Source organism: Bolinopsis microptera, chromosome 5, assembly GCF_026151205.1.
Source record: "Bolinopsis microptera isolate Bmic1 chromosome 5, MBARI_Bmic_1.0, whole genome shotgun sequence".
Taxonomy (NCBI): Eukaryota; Metazoa; Ctenophora; class Tentaculata; order Lobata; family Bolinopsidae; genus Bolinopsis; species Bolinopsis microptera.
This window is the reverse complement of record NC_087076.1, coordinates 19,236,438-19,257,700: the sequence shown is the minus strand read 5'-3', so window position 1 is coordinate 19,257,700 and position 21,263 is coordinate 19,236,438. Positions and strand designations below refer to the sequence as shown.

At 35.8% G+C, this 21,263-nt stretch overlaps 1 protein-coding gene across 3 annotated transcripts in view; it reads right to left on the bottom strand.

The window, feature by feature from the left end:
- LOC134814925 (ATP-dependent translocase ABCB1-like) overlaps window positions 1–20,921 on the bottom strand; it is a 56,441-nt gene extending 35,520 nt beyond the window's left edge. For all 3 annotated transcript variants that reach the window (XM_063823268.1, XM_063823266.1, XM_063823269.1), the window contains exons 1-12: window positions 20,828–20,921; window positions 20,473–20,545; window positions 19,835–19,934; window positions 19,244–19,517; window positions 18,921–19,092; window positions 18,487–18,611; window positions 17,995–18,111; window positions 12,476–12,644; window positions 12,139–12,249; window positions 11,748–11,873; window positions 11,224–11,328; window positions 10,902–11,000 (exon numbers count right to left, since the gene is read on the bottom strand). In XM_063823268.1, coding sequence (XP_063679338.1) covers window positions 10,902–11,000; window positions 11,224–11,328; window positions 11,748–11,873; window positions 12,139–12,249; window positions 12,476–12,644; window positions 17,995–18,111; window positions 18,487–18,611; window positions 18,921–19,092; window positions 19,244–19,517; window positions 19,835–19,934; window positions 20,473–20,545; window positions 20,828–20,913 — 1,557 coding nt within the window. In that variant the 5' untranslated portion in view covers window positions 20,914–20,921. The remainder of the gene's footprint in view (window positions 1–10,901; window positions 11,001–11,223; window positions 11,329–11,747; window positions 11,874–12,138; window positions 12,250–12,475; window positions 12,645–17,994; window positions 18,112–18,486; window positions 18,612–18,920; window positions 19,093–19,243; window positions 19,518–19,834; window positions 19,935–20,472; window positions 20,546–20,827) is intronic.
- Window positions 20,922–21,263: the final 342 nt, after the last annotated feature.

Here is a 21,263-nt window from a genome sequence, read left to right as displayed (position 1 = left end):
ATGAAAGAAAAAGCATTAATTAACACTTCCCAAGGAATGATAATGACATAGAATCTATATTTCTTACATAAATATGGACGTTTTTGCTGTTCAGTCATTGCCCCGCCTAACTGTTACCCAGAATGGAGACCAAAGTTTTGAATTTAACCCCAGAAAACCAGGTACTACCATGACTTATGTCAATCAAAGACTACTCTGGTCAAATAAAAAAAACTGATTTAGTGACTTTGGTAGAAGAAATGACAAAAAAATGACCTAGCCTCACAAAATGACAGTGTTATGCCTCACAAAATGACAGTTTTATTTTATGATACAAAGATGGCATATTTATATTGGATGCCCCTTGCCTAATTATTGATATTCTTAAACCCAGTAAGCTGATGATGAGCCTAAATGTGTTTGTTTGATCATCAATTTTGATCAAAATGCCTCACAAAATGACACCGAAAAGCCTTACAAAATGACAATGTTTCAGATTGAATTATTTTCATCATCTAAAATGGATCAGAGACAGTCAGTACAAGAAGGAGTTAAAAATAATCATAATCTGACAGTTTACAATCAAGTAGCATTAAAAAAGTGCAGTTCTGATATCAAAACTTTGATTTCAAACTCTTTGATTTCAAACTCTGATTTCAAAACTCAACGAAATAAAGCTTCTATTTTGTGAAAGCAGAGAGTAATAACAACTCCTAAAACATGTCAAACGTTAACTAAACACTGAAAAGTGATCTATCCAGTCATAGAAAATATCAAATATAACCAAATACTGTGTTCAAGTATGAAAACGAAAAATTATTTTTACGCCTCACAAAATGACATTTTTTAAATTTTTTCAAAGTATAAAAAATGTTCCTTTTTAAATATATTTTGGTAAAAACAGAACTGGTATAATATGAACAACATATATATCTAACAGTAAGACACGTGAAAGAATAATGAAACTTTTTCCCAAATCGGATTTGAAGTGATGCCGTTTTGGGTTGTCATTTTGTAAGGCACTATCTCACGCGAAATTGCCCAACTTTTTTTAATCATCCTTTTTCCTGTAAAAGCTATTCTAATCTTCAATCTATTATATTTATCTAACTGTCCTAGGTGAAATCAAATTTCTATAGGCTGCTGTTAAAAAATGACAGCCGTGACGAAATTGTCATTTTGTAAGGCATGTTTTTTTGGAAGATTTCAAAGATGACAATTTTTATCGCAAAATTTACGGTTTTTCAATCAAATCAACCCCCGGGAAGAAAAATATACCTGTTGAACTACCTATCTGGATAATAAAACATGAACAAAACTCATTTTTTGTGCATTTCAGAGCCATCTCCTTTTTCGTGTCATTTTGTAAGGCCGATACCCGTAATGTTAAACCCTAGTTTAACTCAATTAATTAACTCACTTCAATTCACGATGGGACCGAGTTGAATAGCGCCGCGCTATTTTCTTTTGCATTTGGCGTTGCTAGTCGCGCTTGCGTTTGCGCGCTACGTTTACGTTCTTTCATTGATAATGTATTTATTATTGCAAGATTATCATTTTGCGCGCGCGGCACATTTTTAAGCGAATTAGTGAAAGATCAAAAATGTATTAGTATCTGAATACAAAATATTGAATATTTGATCAAAAACTCACAATAACAATTTAATATTATACATTGAAATATAATCTTAGAAATCGAGCGCTAGTTCTTATTTAGAAATTGTTCTTTTACATAATTATATGGTTATAGTTATTTGCTTTAAAGGTTCTACGTCAATAAACAATACGTTTTGATACATTTTATCCAACGAGTCACAAGTCAACTGCGCCTTAATTCTATCAAATAGAGAAGATGGACATAAACAAATCTTTATTGGAACTTAATAAGGTATGCCTAATACTTTTCAAACAACAATCTGTTATATTTTTAAAACTTGGATTGGTCTTGTTCACTACAAGAATTGCAAAAAAATGAAAATGTCTAACTATTGCAATGTTCAATTTTATTTCTTATTTCTGTTGTTATCCAAATTTGACATTTAATTTTATGTCAGTCACATTATTCTATATATAAGGAATACAAATTTTAAGGAATATATTATATATAACGTACTTTATTTCCAGCTGCAGGGTCGGTATATAAAAGAAAAAAGTCAGAACACTCCAATATTCTTGCTTTGTATTTGTATATTACTGCTGATATAACTCACGCTATTCCATCAGTCAAAGCATATTTCATACTGCATATAACATAATTTCTCTCAATGCAGTGATTTTCACATATTCTTCCACGGTACTTTTAAAAGTACGGTTCATAAACAGTGCCCTAACTTGTCTCATGACAAATATTTTTTGATACAGTTTTTTGCATTAGGTTAGAAAAGGTATGCTGATGATTTTAACACCCTGGCCAGATGGTTAAAAAAAGCAAGAAATTTATAGGATGTTGGCAAAGGTGGTCAAAAATGGTACTTTGAAAAATGGTAAATTCTCGGTACCACCAGCCAATTCTCCAACTTTGATGGATCCCAAATTTGGTTTTTTAATATTGCCTAAACGATTGTGCAATAAATAGGCAATAATGTGGGGCGACATAAAAATCATAAATTGCCTCTAATTGAGATGTTAATTGGGTGTACTTTTAAAAGTACATCATTCTAGACAATGATGTACTTTTAAAAGTACGTACTTTTAAAAGTGCATTATCTTCGAATGATGTACTTTTAAAAGGACAGGTTTCACGAAAAATGTACTTTTAAAAGTACAGGTTTATATAGACTACACAATGTGTGCTGGCATGATTATTGATTAATGTCGGTAAGACTGTAATGGCAGGTAAATTGTTCTGAATCAGAACGGAAGTCACAACAGAAACTTTCTGTTGTGACTTCTGGGATTTAGTCGATCTTGAAGGATCCACGTTTTCACCCGGTTATTCCACGTCTTCCAGAGCGGCCTTCAATATACTCTTACTTAATGCGGGGGGTGGGTTATATTTTATTTGAGTTTTGAGGTTTTTTTCCTTTTTTTTGGGTTTTTTTATTTTGTTTCCTTTTTTTTGCAACTTTTTATTTAATTCGACTGCATTGAAAACAAAATCCCTATTAAATAGTAGGTATACTTTGTCCATTTCCCAATGTCTAATGAGCTGTTTAAAGCAATTTATGGGTGGGTATCTTATTTTATATACCAAAACACAGTTAGTACCGTGATTTCTCAACAGTTAGTACCGCAAAAGGGGTGGGTGTCCTAAATATTATCCGAAAAAAACGGTTAGTACCGCGAAGGGGGTGGGTGGGTCTTTTTTGTAAATTCCAAAGTTGCACTTAGTCGACGTCACGTACAGCACTTGGTACCTGATCCCCCCCCCCCCCCCCCCCCTCAGCTTCTGCTACCTTCTCCTGCTCTTCTAGAACTCTCTCAGCTTCTGCTACTCTCTTCTGCTCCTCTAGAACTCTCTCCACCTCTGCTACTCTCTTCTGCTCCTCTAGAATACGCTCACCTTCTGCTACCTTCTTCTGCTCCTCTAGAACTCTCTCGGCTTCTGCTACTCTCTTATGCTCCTCTAGAATTCTCTCCACCTCTACTACTCTCTTCTGTTCCTCTAGAACTATCTCAGCTTCTGCTACTCTCTTCTGTTCCTCTAGAACTCTCTCAGCTTCTGCTACTCTCGTCTGTTCCTCTAGAATTCTCTCCACCTCTGCTACTCTCTTCTGTTCCTCTAGAATACGCTCAGCTTCTGCTACTCTCTTCTGCTCCTCTAGAACTCTCTCAGCTTCTGCTACTCTCGTCTGCTCCTCTAGAACTCCCTCAGCTTCTGCTACTCTCTTCTGCTCCTCTAGAACTCTCTCAGCTTCTGCTACTCTCGTCTGTTCCTCTAGAATTCTCTCCCCCTCTGCTACTCTCTTCTGTTCCTCTAGAATACGCTCAGCTTCTGCTACTCTCTTCTGTTCCTCTAGAATACGCTCAGCTTCTGCTACTCTCTTCTGTTCCTCTAGAACTCTCTCAGCTTCTGCTACTCTCTTCTGTTCCTCTAGAATACGCTCAGCTTCTGCTACTCTCTTCTGCTCCTCTAGAACTCTCTCAGCTTCTGATACTCTCGTCTGTTTCTCTAGAATTCTCTCCACCTCTGCTACTCTCTTCTTTTCCACTAGAACTATCTCAGCTTCTGCTAGTCTCTTCTGCTCCTCTAGAATACGCTCAGCTTCTGCTACTCTCTTCTGTTCCTCTAGAATACGCTCAGCTTCTGCTACTCTCTTCTGCAGTTCTGCTCCTCTAGAATACGCTCAGCTTCTGCTACTCTCTTCTGTTCCTCTAGAACTCTCTCAGCTTCTGCTACTCTCGTCTGTTCCTCTAGAACTCTCTCAGCTTCTGCTACTCTCTTCTGTTCCTCTAGAATAAGCTCAGCTTCTGCTACCTTCTCCTGCTCCTCTAGAACTCTCTCAGCTTCTGCTACTCTCTTCTGTTCCTTTAGAACTCTCTCAGCTTCTGCTACTCTCGTCTGTTCCTCTAGAACTCCCTCCACCTCTGCTACTCTCTTCTGTTCCTCTAGAATACGCTCAGCTTCTGCTACCTTCTTCTGCTCCTCTAGAACTCTCTCAGCTTCTGCTACTCTCTTCTGCTCCTCTAGAACTCTCTCAGCTTCTGCTACCTTCTCCTGCTCCTCTAGAACTCGCTCAGCTTCTGCTACTCTCTTCTGCTCCTCTAGAACTCCCTCAGCTTCTGCTACTCTCTTCTCATTCTCACCATTTTCGGTATTCTTTAAGTTGTGAAAAGCGTCTGGCTAAGTGTGAAGTGTGTGACGTTGCACTTTGTGTGCTTTGTTTATCCTTAGCCTTATCATCAGTTAGAGTAAAACGCACAAAACCTGAAAATTTTCGTAAAATTCTAGTAAATTGGTAAATGGAATTATGATAGTAGTTTATAAGTATGTAGCTGTTCCCACCATCATGATTTGTTTAGTGTACCACTTAAATTTTGTATTTATTGTTTAAATTTTATTCAGCCATTCTGACAAGGGCTTTTAGTTTTATTATCTGACCCTGAGTTTCTGTTTAATTAACTAACGTATCTCAAGAAGTACACTATTCATTAAACCCGTACTTTTAAAAGTACATTATTTATTAAACCCGTACTTTTAAAAGTACATCATTCAAATATGATGTACTTTTAAAAGTACGATGCAATGTTCCAAAAAAGCAAGCTCCAACAATGAACTTTTAAAAGTACGGGTCGAAAAAGCTATAAAAAATATAAATTTTTTCAAAATAATTAATGCACCGTCGGAGTTGGTACCTCAGTGCTTAGGAAACAAAATTTCACCAAAAAATTCGAACGTTTAGAGTTGTTGGTATTATATGGGTTAAGGACACCCTATAAGTACCGAATTAAAGACTCACAGCCACTTAGTACCAAGGAAGTAATCTATTCACATGAGTGGCGAGTGCATGCATTTTATCAAAGTTAATGAGCTATGTGCTGTTATCGATTTTTGTGCCGCTAGGTTGTTAAATCTTGACTATACCTAAAACTGATTGAAAGGACCGGATGGTTTTGAGCCATTCCATTATATCATCTTTTGGTGGCATATTTTCTATAAGCATTCTATTAGAAAGGGAAACCATGATTTACTGGTACTTTAATTTAGCATCTATTGTTTATTGGCGAAACAGCTCAGTGATTCGAGGTGTACAATTTCCGAAATCTTTGATAAAGCATCAAACCTAGCCTTGTTGACTAAGTTGCTGTGTGCACCATTGGACTGATAATTCTTGCTGATTGTGCTGCAAATGATTTATTGATTGCTTTAAAAGAAAAATGAATCATAAATAATCCATAATTTAACTGTCTCGCACAATTTAGTTTGAGTCAGTTAACACTTTTCCTCCCAAGCTTAATGAATTCTCTTTCAGGGACTTCGTATTGATGGGGCTAACAAAGTTCATTGGGCTGTTTTACAAGCTTATATGGATCAAGAAGATCCTGAGGATAGCTCAGAAAGTGAAGGTAACATCAATTTATATTAAATGTATGATAGCAATCAATACTCATGTTTTATACAATTATAAAACATGAGTATAGTTCACTTTTTGATTACAATTTCTTAAATTACAGATAAAAATTAAGTTCCATTGCAATTGAAATGAATCAGTTAAAAGTGTTTCCCTATTTAAAACATAATTTTCATATCATGAAGTGAGCTGATTTGTGGTTAGAGCTTGTGGTTGAAATGAATGGAAATCTTGCGTCCGCCACAACGAAACAACGGGGCAATTCTTGTTCTATATATAGAGTAATTATTCTGGCTATTCTAATACAAATTGAAATAGTTAACATTCAGATGAGGGTAACGATGATTTCGATGGCATAGAAAGCATTGGACAGAGGGATTTCGATCCCTTTATATCTGCATCTGGTTGGTACATTAAAACAGATTATTCTTCTGTTTGAAAATTTGACATATCTCCTTTATCTTTTAATTATTTGTGAGTTTCATTTGTTGTTGTTCTCTGGCTGTATAAGGTATTTCATTTGAAACTTGAAAAATCTAGGTCCTGTTATCTTTAATATTATTCAGATGTGTCAAATTTTTAGAAGTCGAACGTATCGACTATCGTATAATTTCAAAGATAGTATTTTAAATGGATTTTACATTATGTAAATTACAGTCAAGACGTTGACATAATGTTACATTCATTCCTCACTTTGGGGTTTGATGAATATATCTATTTAAAACTTATTATTTTCCAGGAGCCGATATGTCTCTGATATCCTCTACAACTCCATCCAACATCAGCACACCTTTGGGTAAGTGAGTGCTCAACTATACTATCTAGTTTGACTGTGAGATATTGGTTACGAAATATGACTGCTGCTGAATTAGTTAATACCATTAATTGATACATAACACTTACTGCAAATGTATGGCATGGATATCAAAGTAATTTGGCAGTGAAATTCCTTTGCACTTTTAGCGACAGTGAAAAGAAAATATTATAGTGACGAACATTTATTTGTTATTTTGCAAACTGCGATTGCTCTTTATTTTTTTCATGTTTCGTGTGTTTTAAGAACCTTAATAATATTGACTGAGATCCGACCACATAAAATAGTTGATAACAAATGTGTAGTATTTTGTTATAAACCCATATGTTACAGCCACTATTAGTTTTAGAATTCGAATTATCGTATAGTTTCAAAGATAGCATTTAAAATGGATTTTATATTATGTGAGTTACAGTTCGAGGCGTTGACATAATTTTACATTCATTCTCACTTTAGGGTTTGACGAACATATTTATTGACTTATTATTTTCCAGGATCAGATATGTCTGATAACAGTAAGGATACCCCCCGCCATTGTGTAGCAACTCCTCCACCTGTTATCATAGAAGAATCAGGTAACCTATGAAAAGCACGAATCTTTGGCAATTGAAGAAGATTAACATATTTTAGTTTTATTATATACTCGTCATCAGCTAACTAACGACTTGCTATTGACTCACACTTCACTAGCTGTTAATGAGTAATAAGTACTAGTTACATTTTTGTATCTATATGATCGGGATTTGGGTGTTGGTAGGCACTGAATTGTCAAATGCCACATGAATGAAATATGCCGTACCTGTGCATATCGTATCGTATTGTATTTTAACAGAGATATCGTTATTGAAATAGTTTTTTCCATTATTGCATCTTTTGCATTTGTCTAATAGTTTAACATCACAGGTTCTCGCTCATTCATGGGAGTGGATTGAGCGCAACGGTGGTTATGGAATCACTAACTATAGTGAGGAACCGCTGGAGTCAAAACAGGGGAAAGCAAGGAACCTTCGCAACCACAGTTGTTTCCAAGGAAACCTAGAAAAGAACCTGACGCAATGTATTCAACATATGTGGTTGCAGGGCGACATCACCATCAATAAACCGTTCTTTGCAACGACAAAAAATGTAAGAAATATTTACATATAGGAGGATTTAAGGATGGAATCTTATTTAATGCGTGTGATCTTTTATACTTTAGTTTTTGTCTACGGCCAAATATGCTGATTTAGGAACAATCAATAACACCAATGATTATCGTCGACTTGACTTTAATATTATATATAAATTTCAGAAGAAACGTCATATCGATGAATCTCACCGCTCTTATGCAAAAATTATAGACAAAGACTCAGTCAAGTAAGAAATCCTTGTGATAAATACTTCATTTTTAACGAGGCTATGATATTAAAAAATGCTAGGGCGTTGAAGCCTTGTACTTACACAGCGGAAAAATCTTAATGAATAAGATATGAATTGATCGAAATTTCATTCATCTTATCCATACTTTCCATAGCAGTCTTCGCTGCTGACTTAAAACTCTATAGAAAAACTTTAAAGGTTTTATTGTCCGTCAAAAAACAAGCATGCAATTTTAGGAAAACAAGTCAGCTACACAAGAAAAGAGTTCATTGATAAGGAGTGTGACTATAACATTATCTCTCCGAGAACAGATGTAAGTTGAAATTACTATCCCAAATTATTTGCCCCTGCTGATGAAAAATGTTTTATTGTGATTCGGAAAGTTATTATATATATCATACAATTTTGACACATCGCAACTCACTACTTACTGAGGTTATGTTTAAAGTCGTTTCACATTATTAATCTTTGACAGGGAGTTAATTCTGCCACAAAAGAAAAGAATGAACTGATGAACTCGTTCACACTACCCCTCGCTCTTCAACTGTTGGAGAAAACTTCCTTCTATCGCTGCTCGCAACACAGCAGAACTTGGTTTAATTCTGTGCGCTCAAATTTTGCAAACGAGGCCTAAAATACTGTAGGATAGACTGAATCGTTTCAGTAACTTTCTTGATCATCTTTAGAAACTCTTCCAACAATGTTGGAAAAGTCCAGTTTGCCTGGTAAAATTTCAGAATTTTGCTCAACTTCACGGAAGGCGCGAGTGCCACATCTATGAATTGTGGAAAAAGCAAGAACTGTCAGTTTAGATCAGAGTTAAATTTGAATATAATATGGTCGGTCGAATATAATATAATGAATTGGTCCAAAGCCATCAGGCTTTTCGCACTGGCCAGTGATGCTTTTTGAAGGGAAACGCTACAATGCTCATCAAGGAGCAAATCCTAGTTCGCATAGTGCGTACCCAATATCAAACGCATCATGAAATCCATTTTCTGAATTAGGATTCACATTTAATCATCAAAACTCTTTTTACTGATTGTTCAACAGAATGAGAGTAAGTAGTGGTAGTTTTGAATTATTTTCAGTCTTTCAATATCGATGGGGTTTGATAATAATTGGGCCTTGGGAACATATTTCCAATCCGGAGTTATGGCAAATTACGTGTTAGTAATAATGTCAATGATTATATCTGTGTTCGTGTATTAATCTAACTACTGACTTTATTTGTTTATCTCAATAAGATATTGTATTTACCTTATATTTATAAATAATATAGATAAAGCAAAAGCATTCGAACGGATGTGGGTTCGAGTCTAGCCAGGGGTTGATATCTACGAAATTTTCGGAATCGCAGAATGCAACCTCTGGCCAGACTCGAACCTACACTGAGTTTACTCATTGCTTGTTTCAATATGTAGAATTAGTCTTTTGCTGTCATGACCGAGCCATTGTGGTAACTGGTCATTTTGATACTATGTGTTATTATATTGTGCTACAATGCACTATTCGATCAAACTGATAACATTTTCAATTGTTATATTGTTAAGATTGGCGTTCAAAATTGCACGCGAATGTATTACAATAACACAGAAACATCGTCTTTGATCATCTCTATCTCAAAACCATCATGTCATACCATTCTGGAAATTTGCACACATAAAGTTAAGATGATTTCCAATATATTCTCATTTTTCTGGGAGGGCTAATAATGAGGGTCTTTTGCAGTGGTCTGTCGAAAACTGATTACTTTACGCACATTTGATAGTAAACTTTATTACGTGTCAGTACTCAGTAATAAAGTGAATGATGGAGTATTATATTTGTGGTAGTGTTTTAATCTAACTAATAACCTAATTTGTTTATCTCAATGATATCTTATATTTATAAACTTAATGGATGAAGCAAAAACATTAAGCTGGGTGTGGGTTCGAAGCTCACCGGGATTTGAAATCGAAGATTTCAACCCCCGGTGAGCTTCGAACCCACACCCAGCTTACTACTGACATTGAATGCATCCAAACAGTCCACTGATCTCATGATCGAGCTATTGTGGTAACTACTTTATCCAATACTATGTGTTATTATATTCTGTTACAATGCACTATTCTATCAAATCTCTAATATTTTCAATGCTTACAATTGGCGTTCAATGCTTACATCTTACAATTGGCGTTAAAAATTGCACGCGAATGTATTAAAATAACACAGAAACATCGTGTTTGATCATCTCTATCTCGAAACCATCTTGTCGAGCCATTCTGAAAATTTGCACACATAAAGTTGAGATGATTTCCAATATATTCTCAGTTTTCTGGGAAGGATAAAAATGAAGTTCTCTTGCAGTGGTCTGTCGAAAACTGATTACTTTACGCACATTTGATAGTCAACTTCATCAAAAAGTTAACTGATAAAATTTATACTGGGATGCAGAACAAAGGATTCTCTTTAAAACTGAAACATGAACTAATGATATGCCAAGTAAAAATAGAGCTGGAAGCCAATGGGAATCATGATGAAATATTTGCCTGGCAACACTCAGCGCGCGAAAAATCTCTAGTGCAATGCGCTTCCAGTGGTCCCATCGTGCAATTAATTAGCTCATTAATTAACTCACTTCAATTAATTAACTCATTGATTAACTCATTAATTAACTCATTAATCAACTCATTAATTAACTCATTAATTAACTCATTAATTGACTCATTAATTAACTCTATAATCCAACAACTCACATCTGGAAGCTGGGTTATAAAGTCGTGAGCGAACGCTTTCTTAGCTGCTTCAACTATCTCCTCCTTACTAACACCTTCCCTTCCGTAACGGATATTTTCCTGATTAATGAATATTATACTTTAAAATTATTAAAGTTTTCACTGAATTTACTGAATTTAAGTTAGTATGTAATGTAAAAGCAATGACTTAATTCAAAACGGTAAATAATAAAATTATACCGAAACAGAATCATCAAATTATATCGATCAATGATATTTAAGTATCGAGATTAATGATTAAATATAGGTTTAAATAGTGAAATTAGTGATTAAATATCCTAACCTCAACAGAGGTGGAGAAAAGCACAGGTTCCTGTCCAACTAAACCGATCTGTTCTCTTAACCAATGTAAATTCAGCTTTTTTATATCCACTCCATCAAGTAAAACCTAAAATATGTGTGCTGGTATATTCCATTATAGCCATAGGTATTCGTTAGATTGTTCGAAACAGACAACACGAGTATTTACTGTGACAACTAAATTAATGGTTACCATGACAACTACACTGGTTACCATGACAACTACACTGGTTACCATGACAACTACACCGGTTACCATGACAACTACACTGGTTACCATGACAACTACACCGGTTACCATGACAACTACACTGGTTACCATGACAACTACACCGGTTACCATGACAACTACACTAGTTACCATGACAACTACACTGGTTACCATGAAGCATGACAACTAAACTGGCCCTGGTTACCATGACAACTACATCGGTTACCATGACAACTACACTGATAACCATGACAACTACACTGGATACCATGACAACTACACTGGTAACAACTAACCGATCCCTCAGTAACATCGTAGAATCTCTCCAGAATAGCCACAGCAGTACTTTTACCACACCCGCTTTGACCAACGAGAGCGTGTGTTTTGCCAGGCTCTAGTACTAAGTTGAAATCCTTCATTATCTGAGGTTGAGAGATCAGAGAGTTAGCTGGTTATTAACTATGAGTGATTTTTCTGAGATTTACAGGGGTGACAAGAAGATTGGTACATCTGGAATCTGAACATATCATGTAGCACGACCAATTAATAACCCAAACGTCTCAATCGTTGAAAATATTAATCTGATTAAGCTATTAATTAAATAACACTACTATTAAATATTCGTTATGTACAAGTTCTAACTTTTATTCCATTTGATTAAACAAAATAAAGTAAAATGGTATTTACCGTAATATCAGATCGGGAAGGATAGCTAAAATTACAGTTTTTAAACTCTATTCTCCCCTCCAATCCTGGTATCGTCTCCCCTCCCTCCTCCTCGTGGTCTATCTTTGATTCCTGAAGTTTGACAGCGGTACAATACTTGCAAAATCTTGTAAAATCAATCAAAAATAACTTGAGGAGACGATGAATCTATTCTGATTATTCACCTTCTTCATAAAACAAAACACGTAAATCTCACAGACCCTATCAATAGTAGCGAATACTTTACAAGCAGCCCCACGCCCTACAGACCCTATCAATAGTAGCGAATACTTTACAAGCAGCCCCACGCCCTACACACCCTATCAATAGTAGCGAATACTTTACAAGCAGCCCCACGCCCTACAGTCATTATCTTCCACTGCGGAGCAGCGAAGCCCATCCCCCATGCTCCAATCAGGACGTTAAAGAAAGCAACTAGAACATCAGCTGGTTTAGTGGTCCCCTCCCCTGTTAGCTTAGCTCCGTACCTAGAGGGGTTACATTGTGGTTACTGTGGTATCTATGGTTACTGTGGTTACTGTGGTTATTGTGTTTACTGTGGGTACAGTGGTTATTGTGGTTACTGTAGTTACTGTGGTTACTCTGGTTACTGTAGTTACTGTGGTTACTGTGGTTACTGTAGTTACTGTGGTAACTGTGGTTATTGTGGTTACTGTGGTTATTGTGGTTACTGTAGTTACTGTGTTTACTGTGGTTATTGTGGTTACTGTGGTTACTGTGGTTACTGTGGTTATTGTGGTTACTGTGGTTACTATGGTTACTGTGGTTATTTTGGTTACTGTGGTTACTATGGTTACTGTAGTTACTGTGGTTACTGTGGTTACTATAATGGTTACTATGGTTATTGTAGTTACTGTGGTTACTGTGGTTATTGTGGTTACTGTAGTTTCTGTGGTTACTGTGGTTATTGTGGTTACTGTGGTTATTATGGTTACTGTAGTTACTGTGGTTACTGTGGTTACTGTGGTTACTGTGGTTACTGTGGTTATTGTGGTTACTGTGGTTATTGTGGTTACTGTGGTTATTGTGGTTACTGTGGTTACTATGGTTACTGTGGTTACTATGGTTACTGTGATTACTATGGGGGGGGGGTCAACCTCATTTTACCTCATTTTACCTCATCCCAATTTTGCCTTTTTTGGCTGGCCTCATGAGGTAAAATGAGGTAAATCTCGGCAAAAATTTTTAACAGGTAAAATTCTCTAAATCGTCAATTTAGTCACGAAGGAGTATGGAAGGAGTTCTAAATGTGTGCTCCTCTAATATAAACAGTAGGAAATGGTTAACTTTAGTCGAGGTCTCAGGTCTCTACAATGTCAGAAAGTTCCTGCAGGAATTTGCGCATTGCGCTTGAAGCGCAAGATTCACAGCGCCAAAAGCGAAGGTCGTAGAGACATGAGACCTTGACTAAAGTTAACCATTTCATACCATTGCTATAAGAGTATGCCACTTTCAGAGTCCTAAACACGCTCCCATTCTCTTAATCGTCAATTGTATGAATTTTACCTGTTAAAATATATCATCTTTTACTGATATCAATTTAGTTTAACACTGTTTGTTTTAAAAAAGAAAATAATACTTCACACCAAACTAACACACAATATGAGAATATAAAGAGGGAGGTTTTCTTGGAGACCTGGACCATCAAAATAGTGTACATTAATGCTGCTGTCATTGTCAAGACTCCAGAATAAGAGGGTCTAGTTGTGGGATTATGCTGGATAACAGATATGATAAGTGGTAACATCCTACAAAAGAATGTTAGCTTACTAAGGAATTTTCCTCTTACCGAATTATACAAGAAGTTAACTAAGTTCCTCCTAGTCCTAAGCATTATCTTGTTTCAGAGGGAATGAGTGATTTAAAAAGATGAGGCCAAAGAGTTAGTTGTGAAGAAGGAATTTGTACTCTGTAATTTCTAAGCTAATTTTTTTCGATATTTATAGCTATTTACTGATCTTGTCTTGACGTATCAGCAAGAGATCACTGGACCTCGTTAGTTGTTAGTCATGTTTTTTAATTTATTGACCTATTATACCTAGTGGTAGTTTTATAGACCACATTTAATTTATTAACTTATTATACTTAGTATTTATTTTTGGTGACTGTATCACCCAGTTTTAACATTTGATAATTGTACAGTTTATTGACGACACATTGACTGAGTTATTTTATATTCTAATCTATATTCTAGATATTTTATTTATTTTTCAACAGACGACAACTTCCTGTTTTTTTCTTCTATATTAGTTACTCATATCTCTTGTACAGACTGTTTTACAAGGACATTGACAGATGATACTCACATTAGGCATTCATTATTGCATCTAAATTATTTCACTTGCATTAGGTTTAGAAATTTATTCTCTGGTTAACAGATTTCAAATGTTTAATTAATTTGTAGTATGACAGTAATGTATATAAGAAGTTATTTAATTTTGCTTGGGCTATTATATTGACTACTGAGGTTTAATGATGATATGGAATTTTAATTTTATATGAATTTACACTATGTGGTTGGGGCATTTTGCATAGTAAATATGGTTACTACTCCTATATATCATATTATTTGATTGGTATTCGATTTCTGATTATTTCCCTAGGAATATGATTATTATATCTCAATTTGGCTTTAGGTAGGGTGCCCCGCTAAAAGAACTGGATTCTTCAAGGAAGCATCCCGTGCACAGAGCTTGGTCTACATATATATTAAATTATTAACCATTCATTCTGTATGTGCACGAAAATTTATTTCAATCAATGTTATGCTGATCCAGTTAGTGACGAGCTATGAAGTAATTATTCGATCTCATTTAATACTGATCCTATTAATGACGAGCTATGAAGTAATCAGTGGATCTCGTCAATGCTCATCCTGTCCGGACTGTCAGTGACGAGTTATGAAGAAATAAATGAAGACCTCATTAATTCCTTGTTCCAAGAAGATATTCCTCTGGTAACAACCCCTTCTGGCCTGCTTCTGAACATAATATGAAGATTCGAAAACCTAGTCTACCTAAATTTGAACTTGCTGACTGCATTGGAAAATGGAGAACAATCGAGAAATGATAATCAGTGCCAGGATATAATCAAAGTTGAATTCGGAATCCAAGGAAAACCTTCCTTTTTTATATTATCATATTGTGCGTTAGTTTGGTGTGAAGTAATATGTTCTTTTTAAAAACTAACAGTGTTTTAAACTAAATTGATATCAGTTAAGGCCACAGGGGGGGGTCCGAAGTCAATTTTGAGATTTTGAGATATGTTGTAGAGCTCGATCTAAATTTTCAAATGCTTTTGTCCTTACCGAAAACAAAGTTTCCTATTTGAAGATATCGCGCGTTGAATTTTGAGGTTTACCTGTAATTCTATTGTAAATGAAAACTTTAAATGAAATCGTGTTCAAAATCTATCTTCTTTTTCAGTTTATGACTTAGAACCTTGTAACTTGGCAACAATGTTCTTCAAGGTATTTTGAGTTTTTGTTATGTAACGATTTATGATATCTTGCTCCAAAGCTGAGATATGAGGTTAACCATGAGTGCGGGTTACAAAATTTAAAATGGTTAACCTCATAATAAGAGTTAGGAGCAAAATTACAACAATCGTTACATAACAAACTTTTAAATTTATGTCAGGAACATAAGTTCCAAATTTGAGGTGAAATGGATAAAAACTCTAGAAGAAGATAGATTTTGAAGTCAAAAATTCGAGGTTTTCAGGAGAGGCAAAAAACTGTTTTTTATGTTATGTGATTTTTGAGTATTTTGCTTTTATTTGTATATTTTTCAAAGTTTAACTGCTGAAATAACACAAAAACAATAAAAACAAAGCTTATCGTAGTTTTCAGTTGTAATGGCATCAATATTTCTGCCCTCCATTATCGATTTATCAAAAAAATGAGGTTAAATGAGAATTGGTTAACCTCATTTATAAAAAAAAGTAAAATAGCTACAGACAAATGAGTGGTGGCAAAGTATCCACCACAAAAATATATATTGATTCAAAGCATAATGTTTTTTTGCATTTTTTAAAGCCTCGACCCCCCCCCTGTGGCCTTAAAGATGATATATTTTAACAGGTAAAATTCATATAATTGACGATTAAGAGCTGTAGGAGTGTGTTCAGGACTCTGAAAGTGGCATACTCTGATAGCAATGGTATGAAATGGTTAACTTTAGTCAAGGTCTCATGTCTCTACGACCTTCGCTTTTGGCGCAGTGAATCTTGCGCTTCAGCGCAATGCGCAAATTCCTGCAGGAACTTCCCGACATTGTAGAGACCTGAAACCTCGACTAAAGTTAACCATTTCCTACTGTTTATATTAGAGGAGCACACATTTAGAACTCCTCCCAAACTCCTTCGTGACTAAATTGACGATTTAGATAATTTTACCTGTTAAAAATTGGTGAAAAATATGGGCGTGGCCCAAGTCAGTATTATACGAAACCGTATACACAAAAAATTGTTTGGTTATTCCTGATCCTATAGAGCAACTAATTAGAGGTGATGTCTAATTATTTGAACGAAAAGTGGTTCTGTAAAACGCCCTTTATTCTACAGCGAATCATGAACATTGAACATGTACATAAGAACTTAGAATTGTATGAAGTATGAGTTTATATGAGTAATTTATTATGAAATGACCTTTCACTATGCAATTTCGACTAAATTCATGGAGATATCCAATCCAGTTGTTGTTTACATTTGGTCTAGTTAGACACAATTTGTTTCAGAGTGACTCGATAATCGCAATATCAAATTAAGACATTATTTAAATGGTCCATGTCATGCAATGCGGAAATATCCCCATAAATTGGCAACTGCCAAAGTGACACTAAAGTTATTGCTAATTCCTTTACAAAACTTAGCACGTGCTATTAACAATATCCTAATAGATCATGGAAATTGAAATGTTCAATTTTCTTTTCATAAATGATAATTATAATGCGAAGTTTTATTTACCCCAAGTTTGGAGAGTAAGTAGGTTAAACTGGGAATGCCCCTTCCCAGGGACCACATCACCCCTAATAAACCATTAAATATCATGGGAGACCATGCACAGCTTCGAATTATAGTATAATGACTTCGAATAAACCTTTTTTGTCTCTAAAAAAGGCTTAGAAAACTAGATTTATTTACCTCATTTTACCTCATTTTACCTCATCCCAATTTTGCCTTTTTTGGCTGGCCTCATGAGGTAAAATGAGGTTGACCCCCCCCCCCCTACTATGGTTACTGTGGTTATTATGGTTATTGTGGTTACTGTGGTTACTGTAGTTACTGTGGTTACTGTGGTTACTGTGGTTACTGTGGTTACTGTGGTTACTGTGGTTACTGTGGTAACTGTGGTTATTGTGGTTACTGTGGTTATTGTGGTTACTGTGGTTATTGTGGTTATTGTGGTTATTGTGTTTACTGTGGGTACTGTGGTTACTGTGGTTACTGTGGTAACTGTGGTTACATGCTGTTGTAGGTCACAGTTATCATGCTATACAGATTAGAGCATATACTTCACTGAGTGCCATGCTAGAGTTGGTTCTTTTGCGATAGCAACGAGTGCTGGATAACGCTAGTTGACGCCATCCAGCGCTAGTTGTCGCTATCCAGCGCTAGTTGTCGCGTTTTCACTATCGCAATTTAAGAACCCTAGAGTTAACATCAAGGTCGGCATTATTGAGTGTAAGATGGTCTTTCTGAGAATTAAAAGTAAAATCGTACTCAAATAGTCTAATTGGTTGAAGATTGTAATTTCAAAATATTTTGAAAATCACCTATATTTCAATGTAGAGATGATTACTACATCGGATTACTCACCAAAATGCCAGTGCGTACATCAAAAACATGAGACCATTAACTGAGGCAAGAGATAAGGCATAAACTAGTGTGTTTTTCTTTCCAGTTTCCACTGTTGTGTCTAACTTTCCCTTATACCTGAAACATTACAATTATATTATGATTGAATACTTTAAAATAGTATGACAGTCATTGAATATTTATACAATTTTCTCAGGTTCAAACTACGATTAGATTTAACAAGTTAGTGATGCCTAAGATGATCGTTTACCACCGAAGACACAATATATTCTATAGCTATGGTCTCTAATCTACAATTTATATGATGTATTTTTAGCTCTCAGATCTGGAGTTAAGAAACCTCTACTTACCTCTGATAACATGACAACTACACAGGTTACAGGTTACCATGATAACTACACTGGTTACCATGACAACTACACAGGTTACCATGACAACTACACTGGTTACCATGACAACTACACAGGTCACCATGACAACTACACTAATTACCTCTGAACCTCTGTTTTCTCGCCCCCAAAAGCAACCACAGTCCTAATACCCCCGATAACTTCCTCTGCAACAGCCCCAGCTGCAGCGTAAGCAGTCTGCTCTTTTGCTGTGAAACCCGCCAGGACCTGGTAGTAATAACCCCAATAGTACAGAATATCATGATAAAGAAAATTTAAACGATTATAAGAAATAATTGATTTTACAATTCAGAATATGGCTGGTTATGAAAACAGGTGCGACTAGACGTCGAGGAACAACTTTAATTTAAGACTGCAAGGTTTTGAAATTTTAAAACTGAAATCTTTGTCTTTTTTTAAATCCTATTTCACAGAAAGTGCAAGTGCATTTTTATATTTGTTAGATTTTTCAACATCTTTTCAGCTTTTGTCGTACATTTAAATATTATTATAAACAGTAGCAAAATAATATGGTACCTTAGCAAAAATAGCACTAAGAACACCCATGATAGGTGCGACAGACATTATAACCAGGGATAGTCGCCAGGAGTAGGAGAAAGCAATCGCAATACCACTTAAAAAACAGAAGGTCCAAGTGACAAATAGGCCTGATTTGTCTGACAGACCGTCTCTTATCATCTCTATATCCCTGAATTAACGTTTATTACTGGTTACCATGAAAACTAGACTGGTTACCATGAAAACTACACTGGTTAAAACGACAACTACTGCACTGATTACCATGACAACTACGATAGTTACCATGACAACTGATTAAAAGATAATAAAAACATGCCAACCCCTGGAGTCTTGTAGTAAGTTCACCACTTGATACCGTATCATACCATCCCACCTCTTGTCTCAGCATTGCTCTGAAATACGCTTTACGCACTCTGGACGCTTGCCTCTCCGCAGAAATGTTTAAAAATGCTGTGGCGACATATCCAGCCAATACCTGGAACAGGCCCAGGCCAATGTACCATAATGCGAACGTTAACATTTCTTTTTGTATATTAATATTTGGATCATTCTCCATAGCTTCAGAATTCGATCCTAAGTTTTCAATCATTTCACCTGGAGAAACGTAAGTGGGTCAATATACGTTTAGAAAATGAAACTTCGAGATTATGTGAGTGGTAACTCATCAAAAAAACATTTTTAAACTTTGGTAATCTAGCAAGGCACACTTGGGGCACACTTGGGGTATACCACTTGGGGCAAAAGGTTACTTGAGGCACACTTGGGGCCACAGACAGCTGCTTTTTTAGGGAAGTTGCTCACTTAGATAAAAATTAGAGGGATGTTAGCAATAAATCAATTTGGGGAATTTTCTGGTACACCCTAATTTATTTAAAGATAATTTAATTAATAATAATAAATTACATTCTTACCAAAAATAATCATGATTCCAGGCCAGGAAAAGCCTTTGAACATCGCAAACAGGAATCCAGTTAAAATCAAAAGCCAGTCAACTGCTGTTGCATATCGATACTGAAATATACATGATGTGAATTTTCAATATTCGGGAATTTGCTGAACAGCAACCTCTACATGATTAAGTTAGGCCTTTTGTATTCAATTTTGAAAATCTTGGACGTCGTTTTCTTACGATTTTTTAAGGTCCAAGATTTTCAAATTAAACAAAAAATTTAAATAAAAAAGGGCCTATCTCAAAATTTTGTCTGAGCGGTCTCTTCTAAATGGTGCCTAGAACATATCCTGAAAGTTTGAGGGTGATTGCTAAAAAAATGTAGGAGAAGATAGATTTTAAGACTCGATTTCCAGGACACACAATTCAATTACACATTAGCGCTGACATTAGACCAGCGATAATTTCGGCTATGCTAGGAACAATATTTTTTCCATGGGACCAAAAACAGCTATCACTCCCCTCTATCAGCAACAACTTCAAAGTGAATTTCAGAGTGAATTTTGACGAAGACCCTTCTCCCGGCCCCCTTAAATATGAAATCACAGGTAAGGAAGGTAAGGCCCTAACATTAACGAATAATTAGTTATAGTTACTTACATATTCAAGGATTCCAATAAGAGGTTCTTCTTCCTTTTTTTCCTTCTTTTTCTTGCCAGACTTCTCCTTCCCCCTGAATGAATGTGGTTATTTCGATAGGATTTTCCAGATATGATAGTTGAATGTACATGTGTGCAACTATAATGCTTGTGTCTTTTCCTAAAATTTCAGTAGTCAATAAAACGAGTTGATTGTTTTCAATGTAACTGTACAGTGGCCGTATCGTGACTGTATCGTGGCCGTATAATAGAGGCTGTATAGTAGCCGTATAGTGGCTGTAAAGAGGCCGCATAGTGGCCTTATATAGGCCATATCTACCAATTAATCTCCAAATAATAAACAATCAAGTACATACTTTTTTGAAGGTTCATCAACCTTAACACTGACATCCATCGTTTCAGTTTCATTCAAACCGTTTGATAGCACACTTTCCGATGCCATTGTAACACCTAAATGAAAGAGGAAGACAATAAGAAAATAATTAGTAACAAGTGAAGCACCCACAATTAGCTTCGCTTTTGAAATATTTTTTTATGAATAAAATCTACCACAGCCCTGAAAACATCCACAACCCCCAAAACACCCATCTTGTACCCAAATGACACGGTTTGATTTGGTGTGTTTGAAGTTATTTCAACTCTTCATTCTATGTGTCCAATAGTTCTACCTGCAGTTTTGTTGCCCCCCCCCCCCCCCCCCCCCCCCCCCCCCCCCCCCATTCAAACGACGATTTTGCCCCCCAAGATGACCCCACTCCCCCACACAGCAGGGTCAGCGACTCAGCAGGGCCC